The 16165-nt window shown below is 38.0% G+C and overlaps 1 protein-coding gene across 1 annotated transcript in view; it reads right to left on the bottom strand.

Annotated features, from left to right (window-relative positions):
• FOCAD (focadhesin) overlaps positions 1-16165 on the bottom strand; it is a 91147-nt gene that overhangs the window by 13296 nt on the left and 61686 nt on the right. Inside the window, exons 25-32 of the mRNA XM_026043954.1 lie at positions 16019-16127; positions 14075-14191; positions 12288-12526; positions 10539-10628; positions 4916-5063; positions 2437-2556; positions 1472-1594; positions 418-495 (exon numbers count right to left, since the gene is read on the bottom strand). Of these exons, the coding sequence (XP_025899739.1) occupies positions 418-495; positions 1472-1594; positions 2437-2556; positions 4916-5063; positions 10539-10628; positions 12288-12526; positions 14075-14191; positions 16019-16127 (1024 nt within the window). The remainder of the gene's footprint in view (positions 1-417; positions 496-1471; positions 1595-2436; positions 2557-4915; positions 5064-10538; positions 10629-12287; positions 12527-14074; positions 14192-16018; positions 16128-16165) is intronic.

The following is a 16165-nucleotide window of genomic DNA, read 5'->3' as shown; positions in this document are numbered from 1 at the left end:
GGGGAGGCAACAGGAGGGGAGGCAACAGGAGGGGAGGAGGGGAGGCAACAGGAGGGGAGGAGGGGAGGTAAAAAAAAGAAACAATAGAACACAGAATGGGCAGTGAAAATACATATTTGTACTTATTTTATTTTAGGAGATGTGAGGAGTAAGGGGAAGAAGCTTACACCACCACAAGCTTTTCCCCAGTGGCATCACTCTTAGGTCATATTTGCCTATGTGTGATGGGAAAATGGAACACACTCCCTACTCCACATATTTGGTGCAGACCCAACAATATTTGCTATTGCTTAAATGGAATGTCCTGATACATAATTATTGCTACAAGGATATATGGATATAATTCCATCTTGCTTTCTAGTCCAAATCTTAACTCTGTTCTAGGGGGGATGTTAAAATATGTTTGAATATTCTCACCTGTATCATGACTGCTTCAGAACCCACCAGTGCAACTAAACCATTGACAGCAGCCAAACGCTGCATTGTTGGAGAACCCTGGAAGTTCAATTCAGAATCAGTGAACTCAACATCTGAGTCATACAGCAGCAGCAGTAGCACAACATACTTGTTTATTTTCAAGAGGCTTTTGTTCCAACTTAAAAAAAAACAGGARTAATATCATTTCTTTATCTCCCTGCCTATCAACTTTCACCGGCTGGTCTCCTTCTTAGGAGATCATTTGTACTTTCACTGTTTGTGAATGAAACGCTTTAATTATATGACACTTGTCCCCCTCCAAGTCTGAAATCTTTATGTATTTCTCCATTTATTCTGCCAACCTATCCTAAAATATGCCAATGTGAAACATAATTCCTTTTATTTGTGCTTGTCTTCAACTGCCACCTTAAGTTGAGAATGTTTGCAAACATACATTTTTAGTACAATGAGTTAAATTATAAATAGCAAGCAGAACAAATGAATAACAGGTGATAAGCATTTTTCTCCATCTACAGAAAACTGTTCACCTTCACCTAACCATCAAATCATGTAAATGTTGCCACAGTCTGCACTGCTCAGTATTGCTTAATACTCGCTGAGCATACAGGCAGCAGTTACCAGATCATGAGAAGAGAATAGGGCAAATTATTACTTAATAAAACTACCAATTACGAGGATAAACTTAAAATAAACAGTTGAAACATGAATATCACTATTCCGCTAGTCTTCCTTTTTTTTGTTAAGTAGTACCTRATTTCACAAAGAGGTACTTGAATTTTATCTCTAAATCTTATTTAAATCAGTAAAGATTCAAAAAATAACATCTCATATGCCAAAAGGAGTAAGAATTTCTTATAAATCAAACAAACAGATTTTTTTCTTTATTATTTTAGTAAACATCCTAAAGATAACATTGCTTGCTTTTAAATATTAAGCAATATGCTTAGATAGCAGAAAACAGAGAGAATTATGCCTATAAAYGTCACTTAAACAAAACAAGAAGTCCCCAACATATAAATTCCAGCTCTCTTACCTCTGCAAGTACAATTTTAATCCAGGCTGTCATTAGCCTGTTACTCAGGTCTTCAGCTTTCCCATGACCACAAGCTGACAAACCATGAACGATCATACCCAGGGCTAAAGCAAAACCGGACGTCTGTAAAATAAAAAAAAAATAAAATAAAAATAAATAAATAAAAAGAAGAGAAACAAAGAAGAAGAAAAGATTCATATTAAAAAACATATTTTCCAAAGGACTACGTATTCTTTCCCAAAAAGAAAAATCAATATTATACAACATTCCTAAGACAGAATTTCCTATGAATATACTCTTTTTCCAAAATACTAGATGCTTTCTTATTTTAAATCTTGGTTAGTTTAAGTGACAAGGATTTCTTAGGTGCTGAATATGTACCAATCTCTGTCATACATATCGATCTGGAGATTTATTTTAGAGTGTTTTTTCTTATGTGAAAATGAAAAGCAGTTAAAAAAAGTTGTTAAATTTAACTTGTAATTTTCTGGGTAAATATATTAAGAGAGATGGCCACTGCTATAGCTGATTTTTATTCTAAATAGTTGTGCTCTTCTTTTTCCCTTCCACACCTCCAGCAACCATTTAACAAAGAAGGAGAATAGAAAATGTATTTTCCTACCAAGAAAAAAAAGGATCTTAAGAAAAATGCTTTAGAAGAAACAGTAATTCATAAGACACAGACTAAACACACTCAAAAGTATCAACTGCTCTTTTAAATGCATTCAAACATATATAAAATCTGCTTTTGCTTCACTCTTTGGTTTTAACTATACAGATAAAGGTTATGCATCAATCGAATCATCATAACATATATTGCGTGTTGTATGCACAACACACACAAACAACACTCTGTTCAGAACAGATCAAAATGTCTTCCTCAGGTGATGGGGATGGACAGCATGAGATATGAAATACTTAAGAAATAAATAAAACTGAAGCAAAACCCCAACTCTGTGTATGACCTGCTGATTATCTTCCACCAAGGTTCGCAGCTTGTTCATGGCCTCCTCAGCCTCTGCTGCTTCTATGATTCCAACACTGAAAGCAGAGACACAGCAACAGGCCACAGAATAGGCAAGGACCTGAGAAACAAAAATGTTTAATTCTGACATCCAGTGTCCGAATAAATCCACACGCACACACAAACAATCATTACGGCAGCGATCTTTACGTTCTCAGGAAAGTTTTATACTACTTGGCTACCACAGCAACAAAATCCTACCATCAACTCCCAAATTTCACCTCACACAGAAAATAGCGTTTGCTGCTGCTGTTCTGTAGTTCTGTGTTCATGCATCAGTCACTGTGTTTCATGTATCAGGCACACCTGTATTTACACAACATTCATATTGCCTCTCTCCCTGGARAAAAATGTTGCATTCATTGATATAAACTAAATTTGCTGTGAGAAGCACATTTTATAATTCTGTCTGCTACTGTCTGTTCCTCGTTCAGAGGTGGTTTGCAAAGTATCTGCCACGAGGGCAGGGCCYTGCGCTGAGCAACAGCTCTCACAACCCCTCAGTGCAAGAAGCATCACTCCAAGCTTCATTCCTTGTCCTCCTGTTAGCCAGTAGTAAAGCCCTTGCTCTTTGTTTGACACTCCAACAGTAGAGTTTCACCACCTCATCAGAATCATGATAATATATAGCAAAGGATTTATAAAATACCACACATAGCACACACTTCAACAGTAAAATTAATCTGTGGGAAAGGCAGGCTGCTGAGAGTGTGTGTTCTGTAAGGCACAGGGCCATGTGCTAGCAGGATAAAAAAATCCATGTCATCTTCAGTTTGTTTTTGCAGAAGTTTATTGTTCCTAAGAAGGATTTATCATCTATGTTGACATTAGAGAAGTACAATAAAGCCTGGAAGTACTTCTGGTTTTGTTTACTTAGGGCAAAGTTATGACCTTCCACCAAAATGAAGTTATTTTTCTCAGCATGACTCTCTCATCACTAGCTACGTGAGGATGTAGAGCCTGCTGTGATCCCATCCGCGCTACCAGCAGGCCCATATGGACAGGAGAGGAGCAGGCAGTGGAGCAGCCTCCCACACAGAATGTATGGGACCAGGCTCACGTGCCCAAGCAAGAAGTGTTCACAAGTGACACCACTTTTCTGCTCTTCACATGGAGGGTAAGGAAATGAAGTCAACCTTCCACAGGACAAGAGGGCCATCTGCTTTACCTCATTTGTACAAAACTAAGCAACAGAACAGCATGTAACTTTCAAGGTATTTAAAAGGCCTCCTACCTACTGGGCACYGTGATTTGGAAGAAGTAATGACCCTATTGGACCTCTCACTGCAGCAGGTCACAGTTCTCTCAAGTACAGGATAGCATTCCCAGCTACTTATTGCTCGGAAAGAGGCTGTAGTGCACTTCAATTATTGAAATATTCATCTCAAAGTTCCTGGCCAAATTTTACTGCTGTAATTATCTGTGCAATTCCTTGCGGAGATTTTAACTGAAAAAGGCAGGCTTTGTTCCTCAGCTCAAATTACTTCACGATGTTGAACAGCTGCTGCATTTCATCCCAGCAGTTGCTGTACTGAACCCTGCACAGAGTTTGCACAGCAGTTTAACTTCAGTAAAGAACTCTAAAGATCCCTGGGGAGGGGTAAATGATTTCATAGATATAAGTTATTTTAACACGTGATCCATAAACAGAAAAAGGCTAATCCTCAACATACATGGACTGCCAAGAAAATTAAGCTCCATAAAATTCTACATCTATTATAAAAAAAAGAGCTTTCAGAACAGCTCCAAGAAGGAAGAAATAAACACTGTGAGTATCTGTTTAAATCCTTAGAAAAAACAGAGGATTATGAAAGCCAGCTATTCAGCTGCTGTGGTTTTACACATGACAGGTAGGGGTCTCTGCMTCAATCATTGTTTTATTTTCATCCCTGCTTTCTATTACCTATTTCTCTATTTTCGTTAGTTTTCGTTTTCAAGTTTTGTCTCAACAAGGTTGTACACTTCTTCGTTCAAGGATCCATTATAGAACTCATAGTAGCTTAGCAAAATACATGGAAAAGTATGACAAAACTTAGCACAGCAATGCTACAATGAGAACAGAAAACAAACCTGTAGCAGCAAGATTCACGCTAGGGACAGCAACTTTCAGACAAGGTTCTATACGCACTATTAAACAACATTCAACTGCTTATGAGTTAAGGACCTAAAGAAGCACTTTGAATAATGATTTTATATCTTATCAGGCAGTTTCTTAACATCTGAGAYGTATTAGCAGTTAGTGAAATTGTTTTGTTCAACAAAACTGCTGAACAKTTTCATAACAGTCAGAAGCTGTTATGATAGAAAATATTAGAAATCAAGGATTTCAGTAAAAAGGGTGCATGAATACAAAACCTCAGTGAAGAGCTGACTTATTAAAAGTAGGAATCATAGGGAAAAGAAAATAAAAGCGGCTATACCTCCTGTACCCATCTGCTTTGGTCCTGGCTGCTGTCCAGGTAGTTGCGGAGTTTTYGCAGGGAAGCAGAAACGTGTACTCGAGATTCTGTGTGGCTGCTGTAGCTCATCAGTGAAAGAACTAGTCCCACTCCCAAAATACATCCAGTGCTTAAAGAAAAGCCAACAGAAGAAGGATTAAGGACACCTTGCATTCTCTGAACATTTTTTCACCATCAAATTGTCTTGATTTGGACTCAGCAGTAAGAGTAAGCAGTAAGAATTCTTGGCATTCACTGGTAATATACACAGTCAGCTTTACCAGTGCTTATATTTCATACAGCAACATTATTTTTTTTTAAAGATACAAGATTAAAAGGGATTGTATGACGAAAATATAGGCTCAAAATAACAAAGCATATGTAAACAGTTTCCTTATTTCTACTTCAGATGGCCCAACAGTGCTGGGAACAAACACATGACCCTGCAGGAGGTTAAGTACGGATCCAGATGTCTCCATTAAATTCACACTGATATCGCAAACTCTATTATACACCAATTAAACACAGTAACTGTAGGTTTGCTTTCAGGGTACATTTGTTTCAATTTCTCCTGCCGATGATGTGCCAGTTCCCAAAAATGATCAAGCTCCCACCTGAGCAGCTAAAAGATGGTACGATCATGGTATTCAACTGCAGAATGTACGTTAGGCACACCTTTTAATMCAAAAGCATTAAAATACATATATACAACAGTGGACCAACAGGACAGACAGGTTTCATCAGAACTAATATTTCGATGCTGACATAAATGCTTCCACAGTGACAAGGTCTTTTTCAGGTTTTGACCAGAAATTTTACTCTSCATCTAAGAATACTTCCTCATTAAATGCAGGACTCATGGCTGCCACAGAGTTCCAGTTTACACAAGTCACCAATCCTAGAGTTTTGTCAGAAGAGTCCCAACCAGCCCTGGCTACCATCACAAGATACTAGGAACACAACAGATACCCACTGCTCTGAAAGGTGTTTCCAATGCACTAATATAAAAGCTGCTGTTTGAAAATTCCCCTTTTCCTTGTGCATCTCCATGAACATGCCAATGACCCACACCTCACACTATCAGTAAACAGTCAACTCACAGAATCACAGGACAGTTGAGATTGGAAAGGGACCTCTAGAGATCGCCTAGTGCAATGCCCCTGCACCAGCAGAGACTGAATGTAGCTAGGGTATCAGGCAGTCTAAGCTTGYGCTATCCAGCTCAAAACAGGAAGAGTTAGTGCTTTTACTTGGCTAAATAAAGAATAAATCTGAAAACCACTATGGTTGGAAAGGACCTTCAAGATCACTGACTCCAACCATAATCCCCTGAATGCCATGCCAGCTAAACCATGTCCTTAAGTGCCTCATCTACATGTTTCTTGAACATCTGAGAATAACTTCAGACAGTTTCTATCTAACAATTTACAACAAATGGGGATCATTATGACCGGCATGGACTCAGTGGTGTCTTCGCAAAATACTCCTTTTTTTTCCCCCTCCCAATACAAATATGCAGCAAATCTCTGAAATCAATGTTAATATTTACAAATAAATGGTATGCTAGAATTTGTGAACAGCCAACAAAACAGGATATGGCTTATCCTTTCAGATTTATGGCAAATCTGAATCGTAATACTTATTCTCTTACAAGCTTATGAAAATACACAGAGAAACTACTAAATTCCTATTTAAAGCTACTTTTTTAATGCTGCTGTTACTTTGAAAAAAGACGTAGTGGGGAACTGAAGCAAGGGCAATATTTTGCATATGCTCACRGACACATTTTTTGTGAAGTAAAAATAAAGAATACCATAGCAATCTTTCTCACTTGGCCATCTTATTTGTGACCTATATAAAATGAACATTCACTTCACCAGCATATCTCAAATTTTCCAGTATGTTTTAAGTGTRTTATTTCTAGTATATCAGATACTGCCATCACCGATCTGCTGCCTCTCAACACAATAGCTTGCAGATGTACAGGGCAGTACAGTTCATAAGCAAACAGTGAAACAAAATGAAAGGTTTAAATCTTCAGGTGAGAGGGAAATTACATTTTATAGGGCTAAGTGACAAAAACCTGAGGTCACTGGATGTTTGGCAGGTTTCTTTAGGAAAATTCTGACAGCAGTTTTGAGTTGAAAATGCCTTAAATCAAACACTTACAGACCTTATGAAAACTACATAAAAGGAAGTTGATTTAYTGCTCTCAGTACCAGCTTTAAGGAAGACTACTGTGTACATCATGTTTCAGAGTAACTTGGCTCTATGCTACATCTTTACCTAATCCTTAAAYAGCAGTATTCCTAATTTAGTAAATTAATACTAAATACTTATCCAGTATTTACTCCAGCAGGTACACATTAATTCTGATATACAATGATTTTGTGTGAAAAGATACATTTGTAAAGCTGTTGTAGAATTCATATTGAATACAGGAAATGTAATGGGCTATTCTCAACAACTTTGTACAAGCAGCCCCTTCAAATGTCGGTGTCAATCCCAGCTGGAACAYGTCATGTTTTGAATTGGCTGCAGAGAGAAGGAGATAAACCCACAAAGCAAAACCTTGCAAGAGAGCAACAAAGTGACCGTGTTTTGATACCCAAATGCTGCACGGCTACAACTGGATGTCTGGTTTTCATTTGGTTTCCATTCCCTGGGACACTTCTGTGATAAGTCTGAAAAAATCCAGTACCATTAAAAATTGCATAAATTGAAAAAAATCACTTGTGACACACGTTACAGACACATTTCATGATATGTATGTCAACAAAAAGCACTACATCAGTAGTATGCTTTAGTATATTTAGCAGTATCAGTATCTATTATTAARCTATACTTATTTCATTTTCTACCTAGTACAGTAGATTTAATGTGTTCTCACACATCTCTTGATAATATGGAAGTGCCTCCAATTTAAAATTGGGCCTGAAGGCTCTGCAAACTCTGAAAAGTTTTTTTTTTCAGAAAAAAACTGAGAAACTGTAACACTGAGATAAAATTATTTGAAGTAGTTTTCACCCACAATCAACTGGATGAGTTTCACTTATTTTCTTGCCTGTGTAGTTGAAAACAGATAAAAAGTTAGAAGCATCATTGTCACAATGACTTTTTCAAATGGMAAACTTTATAGAGAACTTCAAGCAACTTACAAAGGCATGCATATAGATCCTTATACCACATAAGTAACCTCCCATCATGTTAAAAGCATTGACTTAGGGAAAAAAAAAAGATACGCGTTTCTTATTATTTCTTGAAATAGTTTTGCTTTCTTTCTTTTTCCTCTTTCTCCAAAATAGCAATAAAATGTTCATAAAAACTCAAATGAAAATTGCCCTTAAAAAGAACACACAAAATCAATACTCCTATCAAGACTGGCATTATCACTAAMGTGTGTTGTGTGAGCCCAAGTAGGCACATCCGCATGCTTTGTTAAACTAATCATTCAGACACTCCAGGCAGGACAACAAAACAAAAATATCAAGAACTTCTTCATGTCAATAATGGCCTTCAATGTGTGAGATATCTCATTTAATTCCTCCATAGAACCATATTTCTGGGCAGACAGATCCATTTAAAAGAATCAGGAGGTCTCCTCTCAAAGACCTATAACCTCTGCTGTACACATGCAGGTGTGCACATGCATGTGCATGTAAGATGTCAAGGCAGGAAGAGATARCCTGTCAACTGGAAAATAGGAATTAAAGGTTTATTTTCCACTAGGTGGCAGCATGAGACAACATACTGCCTCTGGTAGTATGTGGCAGGCAAAAGCAGTCACAAATTTCTTCTAATTATGGCGGAACGATGAATTTGTACTGGGAATCTTATCAGCTCTGTTGGAGCCGTGTTAAACATCCATGGGCGCTGAGCAGCCCCATGAGGGAAATCCTTACTGCTGGCATTTAGAAAAAAACAGAACTTCCTCCCTCCCCTATTTGCACAGCACGGCACACCTACTCTRAAAAAAATTTCCAACAGAAAGTTTAGCATGGATAAAACACTCACATAAGGTGTCTCATAGACAGCTACGCTTACTGTAAACTACGTGCCAAAGCTTCAGGAGTCTTTCATTTAAAGAAGCTGAGTCACAGCAAACTGCAATATTTGCTGCTTAAATTACTACTCTGCTCACGAGGCAGAGTATTTGCACAGCACGCCAATCTTAAAAGTAGTCTTCTAGCATGTTTCCATTAGGCTCAGCATGAGAAATTCTTTATTACTGCTCTTTTTGCTTACCTTTGCTCCACGTGCCTCCATCTGTCTCCTGCTGTCAGAGGGGTCTAATTTGGCTTTTCTGGGGGCTTTTATCTCCAGATAATAGCTCACACAAGAAAGCAGCAATTGGTATAACAAACTGATGCATCTGATACAGCCACCTGTGCACCATGAGTCCTATTTTTGCCAGCCAATCTGAATCTCAACTTAGTTATCCAAGTTCATAGCTCAGTAATGTGCAACTGATCTCTCATCTCTCCAGAGCTTTCCAGAAGATCAAAGGAGAAAGGAAAGGCACAAACAGGAGTGACTGCTATTCCCCTTTGGAAAGGGAAGACGACAAATGTTCAAAATCAAAGAAAAACCTATACACTCTCACTGAAACATGAGATCATGACCCCCCTTCCTTACTCTAGAAAAGAAAATGCTACCACAGAAGTGATGCACTACTCCGGTCACATGTAACATGTGACTGCTCATCAGCAACTCAAACTTGCCAGGTGTTTTACCATACAGATTATTCCTGGATTGCCAATGCTACCAATTGTGTGAAATAATCATCAATCAATCCTTTTCTTCCCGGTGGGCTATTTTGTGTCTTTTGGACACCTGAGGAATAACTGAAATGAAATAGTTGATGAAATGAAATATATTTGCTTTCCTCAGTATTCAACATGCCACCCACAGCTTTTAAATTAGCAACCTGACTTTCCTAGACAAAGGAGACATGCAAGGCAGCTGCTGCAGGGCTCTGGCTGTATTGCAGCCATGTGTATGGTCCTGTAACAGGCTCCAAAGCAGCAGCAAGGCTGCATGGAGCATTTTGGCAGCCACTGAAGAGCAACAAGGAGGTCTGTTCAGAAACACCTGTGCTTAATAAGTATGTGCAGGTAAACCGAGCAACTATGCTCCCAGAATGGGTGGCATGCTCCTCCTGCCTGCGCACAAGACTGCGCAACCCTCTTGAACACGACCTCTGCTTTTCCTGTGGGCTGGAAGGAGGCAGTGGTGGTCATTACCTCATCCTGCCTTCCACTAGGGGCTGCACAAGAGAGGCAGTGTGTATGTACATACAGACTAAAATAGTCACAAATAACTAAGAACAGAAGGTAGATCYGGAGGAACAGGCATGAGATGGTGCTGTCTCTGTCCTGAGAGATGTGCAAGCCTGGTGGGGTCAAGTCCTGTTCAGTCTGGTTTGGGCAGAGGCATGGACCTTGTAAGCTCCCTGCCAGGCTGTGTGGGCCAGTGATTCTGCTCCAAGTGCTCAGGAACAGACCATCGTCATCTTTATGATCCTTTGTAATAAACTGACTGGTGCAAGTATTGATTAAAAAGCAGAGCTGAAAATAAAATAAAATCATTAATGAAAGAGGCTCACTTGTACTCCAGACTGGTGTCAAAGCAGCAATCTTCCAGTGCATCTAGGGACTTCATTAGGAGTAAGTTCATCTGCTGACTGGGTACATCACTGCAAAGGAAACAAAATAAAATATAAAAACACTCAAAAACAGCTCACTTTAAACAATATAGGCTATCCTGGTAAGACGGAACTAAATTTAATTATTTTTTATAAAAATTTCTTATACTGGTTTGTAAGCAGCAGCTTCATCATGTATGACATATACATACAAATGTATTAAAGATGACAAACAAATAACATACAGCTTATTATAGTCAGACCTTAACTGGCACTGTGGTGTTGTGGCAATAAACCAAAACTCATAATTTACGCAACATGACAAGAGAATGAAGCTATATCTCTGGTTGCTGAAGAAAACAATCTCAGCTGGAGATTGTTTAGAAATTCATAAAAAAATCTTAACTGCTTTAGACTCCAGAAGTCTGTGTCTCTTTTTTTTTTTTTGGCCTATAGAAGCCTTTACATCTCATTCCAAAGATGATACAGGGATCCTCTRTTACAAAATCATACCCAGAGCCCTCTTACTGAACCTGACATCTTTGAGGTAAATTATCCCCACAATTTCATATTAACTCTAGATACATCCTATCAAGTTTTACTGTTGGTTCCTGTCAACACTCAGAAAAGTATTTGAGATTAAGCTTTGAAATTATGCAGGGCAGTGGAGCAGTAAAATCCCATTTATTTTAGTCCAAACTACATTTTTAGACAAATGTCACATTAATTTCAAATCCCTTCCCATTCACCTCAGAAAAAAACAGCAGGCTCACGTACTTCAAAATACCAAAATAATGTAAAGTCATTTTCTCAAGAGCTTTGTAGTGCTTCTCTGTATGTTAGTGGTCACCATTGAGCGGTTACTCAGAGACAGTGAATTCCAGAAGTGTGCTGCTGCATTGGAGAGGGCAACACGCCAGACAGGAAAGCACGAACATCAGAAGAGATGAATGCAACACAATACTAACACAGGCAAACGCTTCAGAAACTTTAGTTTCAGGGTGCAAATTAACAGTTGATTGTCAGACATGCTTAAAATCTTTGACTGTGCTGAAAATATGCACATATAGAGGCAGATATAATCCCTAGTAAATTAAGAGGCCAGAGGCATATAAAAGCAAACATATAGCTCAATTTCTTAGAATGATCTGAAGTTTGAGACTATAATCCTGCATTGAGGCCTATCTGCTGGAATGAAGGCATTTTCTAACAACTTCAGAACAGCTTTTTGCTAGCAGCACAACCTATTTCAGAGACAACCCATTACACTGCTTGCCTTGTAGATCGATATGCTTAATGTATATGATATACTGTTTCATGTATATCATATACACCGCTTAGGAAAGAATCAGTGAGAATTAGGAATCACCAAAAAAAGTCTCCTAGGGCAGCTATCCTCCTTAAAAGCATTTTACATGTCTCATTCATTTCACTGATTTGCACTAGTAGTTTAGGATATGATAGAAATTAATCATTCATCCTGAAGGTATGGCAAAATATTTAGAGAAAAACATTCAACAAAGCATGCAGAAGAGTAAGGAAAATGATGATAATATAAAAAATATGGACAACTTTTAAAGAATGCCGCAAAACACCTGAAATTCATTTTACTATGACTTGTATATTCTTCACTCCTCAGAACTTAGATGCTACATGCAGGTAAAAGGAGGACGTTATTTGCTCACTTACATCACACACAGAAAACCCTACCTGACTTTTTCTTCATACAAACGTGCGATGAACATTCCCAAAGCAAGGCCCACGTGGATTTGAACAGCTTGAGACTCGTCAGCACTGGGTTTCCCAGGTAATCTGGCAGTCAGCATGTTCAGGACTTCCTCAATCTTCTCCTTGCACGATACAATGAAAATGGGCACCAGGAGAGGCAAAGCGGTGGCTGCACAGGAACGGGCTATAGCACTAGCTATATTTTCACCAGAGTAGGATTTCTAGAACAAAATATAAAAGAATTTCTTTCTTTTACTGGRAGGGAGAGGATAAAATTCCCTTCCAGCTAATAACATTCAGCATTTTACTAATTTAATAAATATGTATTTAAGGTAAATACAGCAAACAGCAATCCAGATATATTGAAACCTGGAAACGAACACTATTTTTATAGCATTGTCTATGACATTCCCATTGTATATGACATTTTCCCTGAAACTAGTTTAAAATTATGGTAATTGAGAATATAATTTTGAAGCGTAAGATTAAGTATGAAACTGTAAACAAGAGATAAGATGCAACTGGAATTCCGTAAGTGGGCTGCAAACAAATATATTGCTCTATTTTAGTTTTCATCCTCCTTGCATAAATATTCAGAACTGTGTTTAGAAGTTTTAACAACACAGTGCCATAGTGACAGTGAATTAGAATCATAGCACACCAAGAAWTTACTGAATTGGAATAATACAGCATTAAGTCTAAATGACCATGTATCATGAGATATTCCTACAAGATTACTAGTATGAATGCTTTTTGGAAGGAAAATTCCTTACAAAGGTTCTAAATTCCTTTCCTTTTACACAAGCTAAAATCCACAGAGCTGCCTTATAAAGCAATGGCTTCATTACATGTAATAGTTCCAGACATACATATTAAACTTCAACTCTGAAATGAAAATAATTGATAGTCAATATGCAAAGTACTCTGCAGGAAAGTGGTATGTATCACATGCCCTGGAATTTTAAACCAACAAGAAACATTTTTTTCTTTTAAACAGAGCATATTTTATAAATAAAAACACAATCCACATAACTCTGTTTCATCTCAAAAACACCTTTTGTTAAACACCATTGTTTTCAGCAGTAGGAGTCTCGCAATAATTTAGCTAAAACTGCTAGTGCTAACCAATTAATGACCCTCCTAATTTCCTGCCACTCCTGTAGCTATTTAACACTGCATTAAACTAGTCATCTMTATCCCCTATCAAGTATGATATAGGTAGATCACATGCCATAGCTGATTCAGGTCATTTAGCAATTTTCAGCTTTTTGATGCAAACTTTTCATTGATGGGACCAGAYGCAGTCACTTTTTTATGTTCCCTACTCTTCAAAGAGGAGGCAGAAAGGAAGCGGGAGAGATAAGCACTGTCCATCCATTCAGAGTGACCTCATACATGAAGTACCATTGGGAGTATTTTATTGACCTTTTCCAATATATGAAAAGTCACAATAGGAGAGAGAGAACAGAAGTTTCATCAGTTTGCCAATACTTCCCCAGCTAGCTATCTCTGACCATCAAAGAAAAATAACAGAACTGTCACACATACAGAAGGAACAAACCAAGCTTCAGGCTAGAAAACAATTTAGGATGAGAAGTAGAGAACATCTTAGAAGAAAAAATTTTTGCATCTCTCATGCTGTAACCACTTCAGGAACAAACAGAACGAAGAAACTCCAAATCAAGTATTCTAAGAAGTCCAAACAGGTTATCTTGTCTTTAAYGTAACTTTGTTAAATACGTTAGGTGCTCTTGTGTTTCTACACATACCTGGTAGAACCATGAGAAGACTTGACCTTTAGGCTGATAGCGGCTATTCACAATACTGAAGAGGGTCTCTGTGACCATAGAAATCCAGTGTTGTTGGGGAATAAAATCAGGTTCAGTCTGTAAGTGATAAATGTAATATAAAAATCAAACCCAAAGCCATTACACTTTCTTAAACCAGATCCTACCTGAAGAGAAGGTCTCAGCAAAAAGGTTATTCTGCCACCTTTACACATAGCAAATAATATGTTTTACATGACAAATTCCTTCATAGACACTACTTTTGTTCCAGATAGTATTTATTGAAACCTCACAAAAACAGTAAAACCCACAAACATTCACAGTTCCAAACTCACACAGCTCAGTGCTACCATGTTACTGCTTTCGCGAATCCTTTCAACCTATACAAAATTAAATGTGGTTACAAAATTAGTCACTTCTATTTGAGTATTTTTAACTTCACTGTAAAGCACAGGAGTCTGCAATGGAGTCTCACAGTTAATTAATTTAGTATCTTAAATTATGACAGGAACACTTAAATGCTACTCAGGTATATACACACACACACACACACACACACACACACACATCATAAGCAGGTGGACAAAAGCTTTTATTGAACATCAAGACTCAGTCTCCCCAAAACACATTCATTTATAGATGTGGCCAAGAATCCAAGGTTTTTAAAATACATATAGCACAGTTATACACACATTCAGGAAGCTCCACTTGCTCTGTGCTCTGTGACACAGAAATATAATGCATCCATATCCCAAAACTATCTAGCTCAAATCCTGCTTTCAAAAGATGGTACCTTGGATTCTGATACACTATTGTTAATAGAGCACATGGTCCCCATTACATGTGTGTCTGAAAAGCCCTTTTATTTTTTAACAGGTACATATCAAAAGATATCGTGGTGGGATGGCAAGAGAACATATTTTCAAGGATGCAAGAAGTGGTGTCAGGAAAACATAAATGAATAGCTGCCAGATTGCCACAAATAAGTCTCAAATGTTGAGCAAACACGTATGAATGAAAGCTTTTAGCACGGAAATTGAGTTAGTTTGATATGTTTTGCAAATATGTTCCATAAATGCGGAATCAAGTTCAAGTAAAAATGTTCTCTCACGGTGTATTTTCCATTTCTCCACAAATTTCTCCTATGAAGAGCCACTCCTCACATATTTGCATTCACYGTGGCACACTGTGGAAACTCTTCCACCACTATCAAGACTGAAAATATCATCTGCTAAGCAGATTTCAAAAAGAGTATGTAATACTAGATGAACAAGCTAGTACTGTGAATCAAAGAATTGCAGGTCATTAGAACTAAAAACATCAAAACATCAATAAAAGACAGAGCGATGGCATTATCTTTCTTTTTTCTTATAAGTCTTTATCATTCTGCATTTACTAGCAACAGCTGTACATATCMGCTCACGCATTCTACACAGTATACAGCAAACAACTGTTGAGTCTGCAGTTTCACTGRCTGAAAGAAAATGCTATTTTTGACTTTAGTTTGACTTCATGCTTTTTCTTATTCATGCATAGAAAAGTTGCATGTTTACAGTCTGGACATGCTCTGTCAATGCCACAGGAAAACACCTTAAAATACACACCTAAAAATATACATCTTAAAACACGTTGTAACTAAGAGCTGAGAAAAGAGGTATCCAGTATTTCAGAGTCCAGTGGCTGTTACCACACCTGTCGAGACTGACAATAAATGTAATAGTCAATGTATTTCTTAAGAAGAGRTGCCTATTCTGACTGAAACCACAAAGCTGTTCTTACAGACCACACAACGGCCACCAGAGAGCTACCAGGGTGAAATCTGAAGCTGGAAGTGCACAGGGCTCCTTGCACTCTTGCCATCTCCCTGAGCATGTTGCCTCATTACACTCCTCTAAGAGTACAGGATTTCTTTTTTTCCTGACTTACCTCAGGCAACTCTTCAGTGTCTGAGGAAAGGCTGCTTTCGTATTTGGATACTGCAACTGCAAGACCAGTTAAGGCTAAGAGACAATTTCCTTTCACCACTGGGCTGTCCCTGGACAGAACAAAAACAAACAAACAAAAAAAGCCAAA

The sequence above is a fragment of the Nothoprocta perdicaria genome, unplaced genomic scaffold, assembly GCF_003342845.1.
Source record: "Nothoprocta perdicaria isolate Ctin4 unplaced genomic scaffold, notPer1 scaffold_104, whole genome shotgun sequence".
Classification (NCBI taxonomy): Eukaryota; Metazoa; Chordata; class Aves; order Tinamiformes; family Tinamidae; genus Nothoprocta; species Nothoprocta perdicaria.
This window is presented reverse-complemented; position numbering and strand designations above follow the sequence as displayed.